Genomic DNA, 5,000 nt, shown 5'->3' on the forward strand with positions numbered 1-5,000 from the left:
CCCCCGTGGATGCCACACTTACGAGGAACTTTCTCACCGTTTAGTTGCCACTTTGTGATTTTCGGCTCGTGTTGCCTTTTATGGAGTTTTGTGGGCGTGGTTTATTTCGTTTTTGCTCACTGCTGTTACACAGGATTTAATGATGACCTCGTTTTAAAAATGACATACTATAATGTTGAGTTAGGACAGAGATTAGTGTTTCTGGTCCATTGTCCAGCCCTGATCGATGTAGTTATGTGTCTTTGTGTCTTGGAATTAAACCCTTACCTTTTGACGTTTGGTGGTCAAACGGTGTTTTTTTTTCAGCCCTCGACAGGAGTTCTGAGTTTACGGCTAAACCTGGAGTTTGTCCTGCACATCCTGTCTCAGGTCCTCTGTGTCTCTGGGACTCGGATTGTCCTCACTGGCAGAAATGCTGCCAAACAGGAAACCAGAGTGTCTGTGTGGAGCCTCAGAGCCCCGGTGAGACATCTGCAGCTTCACAACACCCAGAGATTTACTGTCATAGCAAGAGATAATATCATCACGTCCCTCTGTTGTCCTTCTGTCCTTTCTCTTTGCCGTTAGTGAATATGACCTCGTGGCTGAACGTGACAGTGACGGTGAAAACAGCGTTCAGTTTGGTGGACACGAGCAGTGGGATGTTGAACCACACACGTCTGCTGCACTCTGTGGTCTGTGTCATGATGTCAGATCATTTAATATTCTATACAACATGCAAATGTCCTTAGGTTTATTCATTCAGTACACAAGATGTCTTAAGATCACAAAAATAGACCTTAACCCTGTGTGTGTGTGTGTGTGTGTGTGTGTGTGTGTAGGTGATGGGAGCTCTGAGCTCTGTGCAGGTCTCAGTGTACCACATGCACTCGTGGTCTTCAGGATGGTTCAGTACGTCCTCCTGCCTCCTGCTCGGCTCGTCTCAGCTCCTGTCCCTAACCAGCGTCTCTGACACACTCCTGCTCCTGCTAGGGAACATAGACGAGGTGACGGCTGTGGACGTCAGGGGTATGTATGTGTGTGTGTGTGTGTGTGTGTGTGTGTGTGTGTGTGTGTGTGTGTGTTTCTGTGTGATTCATTTTTGCAAGAACATTGTGATTCAGCTTCCTTTTTATTCCTCATGAGTCAGATGAAAATATTTCCTTCTCTCTGTCCAGCTTTTATTAATGTCATCTATCTCTGAATCAGTGCATTGTGTGTGTATGTGTGTGTGTGTGTGTGTGTGTGTGTGCAGATGTGGATGAGTGTGCCACGCCCGTGCTGAGAGCCTGCCATCCCCTTGCCCACTGCTCTAACACTCTGGGATCCTATAATTGCACGTGTGCTGCTGGATGTGTGGATCTTCAGCCCAGCAGGCCAGGAACACAGTGTAGGAGTGAGTAACAGCGCATAATAATCATAATAATAATCATTTCCCATAATCCTTCATTTCCCATGTTATGCCCCGCCCCAGGAGCTCTTTTGGGTAAATAGTGGAACTAAGTATAAATACTTAGAACATCATCATCATATAACTTCCTCTCCAGAGGATCAGCTGACTCAGTGACCCATCCATCCACAGTCCATATCCGACACGTGGAGTGTGTGTGTGTGTGGCAGTGTAACACTGGTCCACCAGTCTAGTCTAGATCAAACCAGTTTAGCCAGCATGTCAACACTCTAGACAGTAGTGAGTCTCCATGGTGATGAAGACGTGGTGCTGTTGTACACCCGGGGTCTCACTGTGCTTGGATTTGGCTGATCAGTGCTGGAACCTTCTCCTGATCTCATCATCTGTTGCCTCTTTGCTTCAATACAAAAGATCTCACAAAATGTCTCGTGTAGTCACGGTGCTGTAGCTACACCCTGCCTTCTTGTCCGTTCTGTCATGGACCTGCAGATTATCCTTCTCAGAGCTGAGTGATCTTTCCTCAGATGATGGAAATTCTCACTTCATCTCGAAATAAACGTCTCGTACGACGAGTTTCACGGCACATGACGTTTCGGCGCCGCACCCACATCTCACAGGTCTCTCTGGACCCAGACTCGTTGATGTTGTTTACCATCAGTACCTGGCAACCCAACTGCTGGATCAGTTCCTAATGATGGATCCTGTGTAGAGCTTTATAACTTCTACATCACCCACACTTATTCATCCCTCATCACAGATAATGTGGTGCTTGTCGTGACACTCTGGTACAGAATAGGTTCTACGCTCCATGCCGCTGTCATGACTCGAGTCAGCTCGGCTGTGAGGCTCACCTCTCGTTGTCTTGGCACCGCGAGTCCGCCGTACTGTCCGTAGGTCGGCCAAAGTACACCGGCCTTGTTTGTGTTGACCTTGGGCTGACTTTAAGGCTTTATGAAGGTTCATGACATGGAACTGTCCTCATGATTCAACATCTCCTGTGGATGCAGGACTTTCAGCACTTATGACCCAGCGGATGAGGAGCTCTCGCTGTCCTGCTCCATGTCTCTAAAGTATATTTGTCTCTGTCATCTCCGTCAAACCAGCAGCCGAGGAGCGTCCCCGTCTCCAGGAGCACGGATGTTGAGGGTTAAAGGTTACACAACACAACATTGTGGTGCTGAGATTTAACTTCACAACCTTCTGCACATCTCACTTGTGAGACCAAATCTGAAGGACAGAAATCCATTTTTGGAAATGAAGGAGATAAAAAGAAGGAGAAATGTGTGTGTGATTCTGACCTGGCAGAAGTAAATGAGATGATTAGAGTAATAAAAACATGTTCTGATTTGAGTTTATCGTCAGCTACACGTCTTCATTAAACATGTTTATGTTTACTTTTTAGACACATCCTCCTCCTCCTCCTCCTCCTCCTCCTCCTCTTCCTCAGATTGGAATATAATCAGCTTTGGGCCTCTAAGGAAACGTCCTCAGCAAATTACCTCCACTACTTTGTCCACTACTACATCCAGTACACCACCTACTACATCCTCCACTGCTAACTTCAACACTTCCTTCACTTTCCCACCACCCGTTTCTCGCTGCAGCTCTAAGTCCAGCTCGAGTCCTGAGCTCAGTACGTACTCCAGAGCGCTGTGCTTTTCAGTGTTTTTAATGTTTATGTCACTGGAATTATCACAAAGATTATATTTACGTGTTTGTTTTGTAGCTATTCCGTATGTCACCAACCTCTGGGTCAAAAACGTCACAAGCTCATCCTTCCAGCTGTTGTGGAACTTTCCTCTTCACATCAACCTCACGTCAAAGCTCATCCTCTTCCATGGGACCCACCAGCTGGGCATCGTGGAAACGGAGCTCTCTGATTGGACATGGACCAAGCTTCAGCCTGGGGGTCTGTACACCGCCCATGTGGCCCTGTGTATGTGCGGTTCCTGTGGAAACGCCACCGAGCTGAAGGTGAAGACAGGTATGTGGAGAGGAGAGCGACGGGCTCCCGGCCCTCGTCCTTATAGAAACGGTAAGGAGTTTGTTCTAAAGTGTGTTTTCTGATTGCAGATGCACAGATCCTCAGAGCTGTTGTCCGAATAACCAACGTTAACTTCACCGTGGATCTGCAGAACCCCGAAAGCACAGAGTACAAGACGTTTGTTGAAAATGTTAGAAACGAGGTAAGCGTAGGAAACAGAGCGCTGACGGTGTTCGTACAGTTCATGGAATTAATGTAATAAATAAAATCAGAACCTGCTGGATGTTAATCATGGTTCTATAACCTTCATCCCTACTGGGCAGCTGGACACCATGTAGTTTGTTCTTCACATCTCTTCCTCGTGTCCTTCCACAGACTCTTCGCTCTCCCGACTTCTGGGTCCGGAACTTGGTTCACTCCGGGAAGGTGTTAGTTTTAATCTCTCATCTGGCTCCAGGCAGCGTCGTGGTCACCTTCACGCTCGTGTTCCTGCCCACCGAGCAGGACAACTACAAAATTGCCATTTATCTGATGGAGTCCCTGCAGAACAGCTCGCAGTTCACCTGCGACAGAAACTTCACCGAGATCACGGGTATGACATACTGTACACACACGTTCACACACTCGCAGAAAACATAACGGTTCTTCCTGAAGACGTTGTTGCTGAATCCTTAACCATCTGATGAACCTTTAAAGAAGCTTTTTAGCTAAGAGTTCAGTTCAGTTTAATATTAAACAGCAGACAGTTTCAGGATTTTAACCTGGAGTTTATTCAGTGTGTGTGTGTGTGTGTGTGTGTGTGTGTGTGTGTGTGTGTGTTTTTGGTGATCTGTTACTGCACTGTTACTATCTGCTTGTTTGTGCGATGAGGTGTGTGTTAACGTCAGTTCCTCATTATCAGATGTAGATGAGTGCGCTCTGGGTGAGATGGACTGTTCCTCAGGGGCCAAATGTGAGAACACCTTCGGTTCCTACACCTGCGTGTGTCCCCATGGTTACACTGATGCAAACCCAGAGAGGCCGGGACGCACCTGCCAAGGTACAGCAGCTTATTTACCCCGCAGTCACCTTCCATATTTCCATTTACCCCCAACGAAATCTCTAAACCGTCAGCAGCGAGTGTCTTTAACCTGCAAACAAACCCGTCTCGCCTCGACACGTGCAGGCGTCTAAATGTATACTGTGTGTAACACTTGGTCTGTTGACTCCAGTGGAAACGCAGAACCATCAGTAAAGTCGTCGTCTCCAGCAGACACGTTACTAAGAAACCACCATATGACTAAAATGACTTTAACGACACTTAACGTTGTTCATCGCTAAAATGGAGGTCATTAGCGTCCATGCTAACTTTATTTGGTCCTGTAAGCTGGATTCTCTCTTGTTCTGGGGTTTTACACATTAACAAAGTTTCTACATTCTCGTTTCCAGAGAACGACATGACAGTTTCCGATTCTTCTCCAAGTCCATCTACCACGACCATCTCTACGACGTCCACCATGAGCTCTCTAACCGAAGCCACAAATATAACATCCTCTATACCTGTCACACACGGCACAGATGTAACAGTCAGCTCATCCACAGCAGACTGGTCTGATAAGAAAACCACAGAATTGACAAGCACATCAT

At 46.9% G+C, this 5,000-nt stretch overlaps 1 protein-coding gene across 2 annotated transcripts in view; it reads left to right on the top strand.

Moving 5' to 3' along the window:
• The window catches only part of umodl1 (uromodulin-like 1), a 10,234-nt gene that overhangs the window by 1,618 nt on the left and 3,616 nt on the right, over nucleotides 1-5,000 (top strand). Inside the window, exons 3-12 of one of the 2 annotated variants that reach the window (XM_047804867.1) lie at nucleotides 307-462; nucleotides 568-674; nucleotides 822-1,008; nucleotides 1,235-1,375; nucleotides 2,793-3,023; nucleotides 3,117-3,374; nucleotides 3,464-3,576; nucleotides 3,750-3,966; nucleotides 4,276-4,413; nucleotides 4,803-5,000. The exon at nucleotides 4,803-5,000 is cut by the window's right edge and continues 263 nt beyond it. In XM_047804867.1, coding sequence (XP_047660823.1) covers nucleotides 307-462; nucleotides 568-674; nucleotides 822-1,008; nucleotides 1,235-1,375; nucleotides 2,793-3,023; nucleotides 3,117-3,374; nucleotides 3,464-3,576; nucleotides 3,750-3,966; nucleotides 4,276-4,413; nucleotides 4,803-5,000 — 1,746 coding nt within the window. The remainder of the gene's footprint in view (nucleotides 1-306; nucleotides 463-567; nucleotides 675-821; nucleotides 1,009-1,234; nucleotides 1,376-2,792; nucleotides 3,024-3,116; nucleotides 3,375-3,463; nucleotides 3,577-3,749; nucleotides 3,967-4,275; nucleotides 4,414-4,802) is intronic. The other variant, XM_027158462.2, reaches the window with a different exon arrangement.

This window comes from Tachysurus fulvidraco, chromosome 20 (assembly GCF_022655615.1).
Source record: "Tachysurus fulvidraco isolate hzauxx_2018 chromosome 20, HZAU_PFXX_2.0, whole genome shotgun sequence".
NCBI lineage: Eukaryota > Metazoa > Chordata > Actinopteri > Siluriformes > Bagridae > Tachysurus > Tachysurus fulvidraco.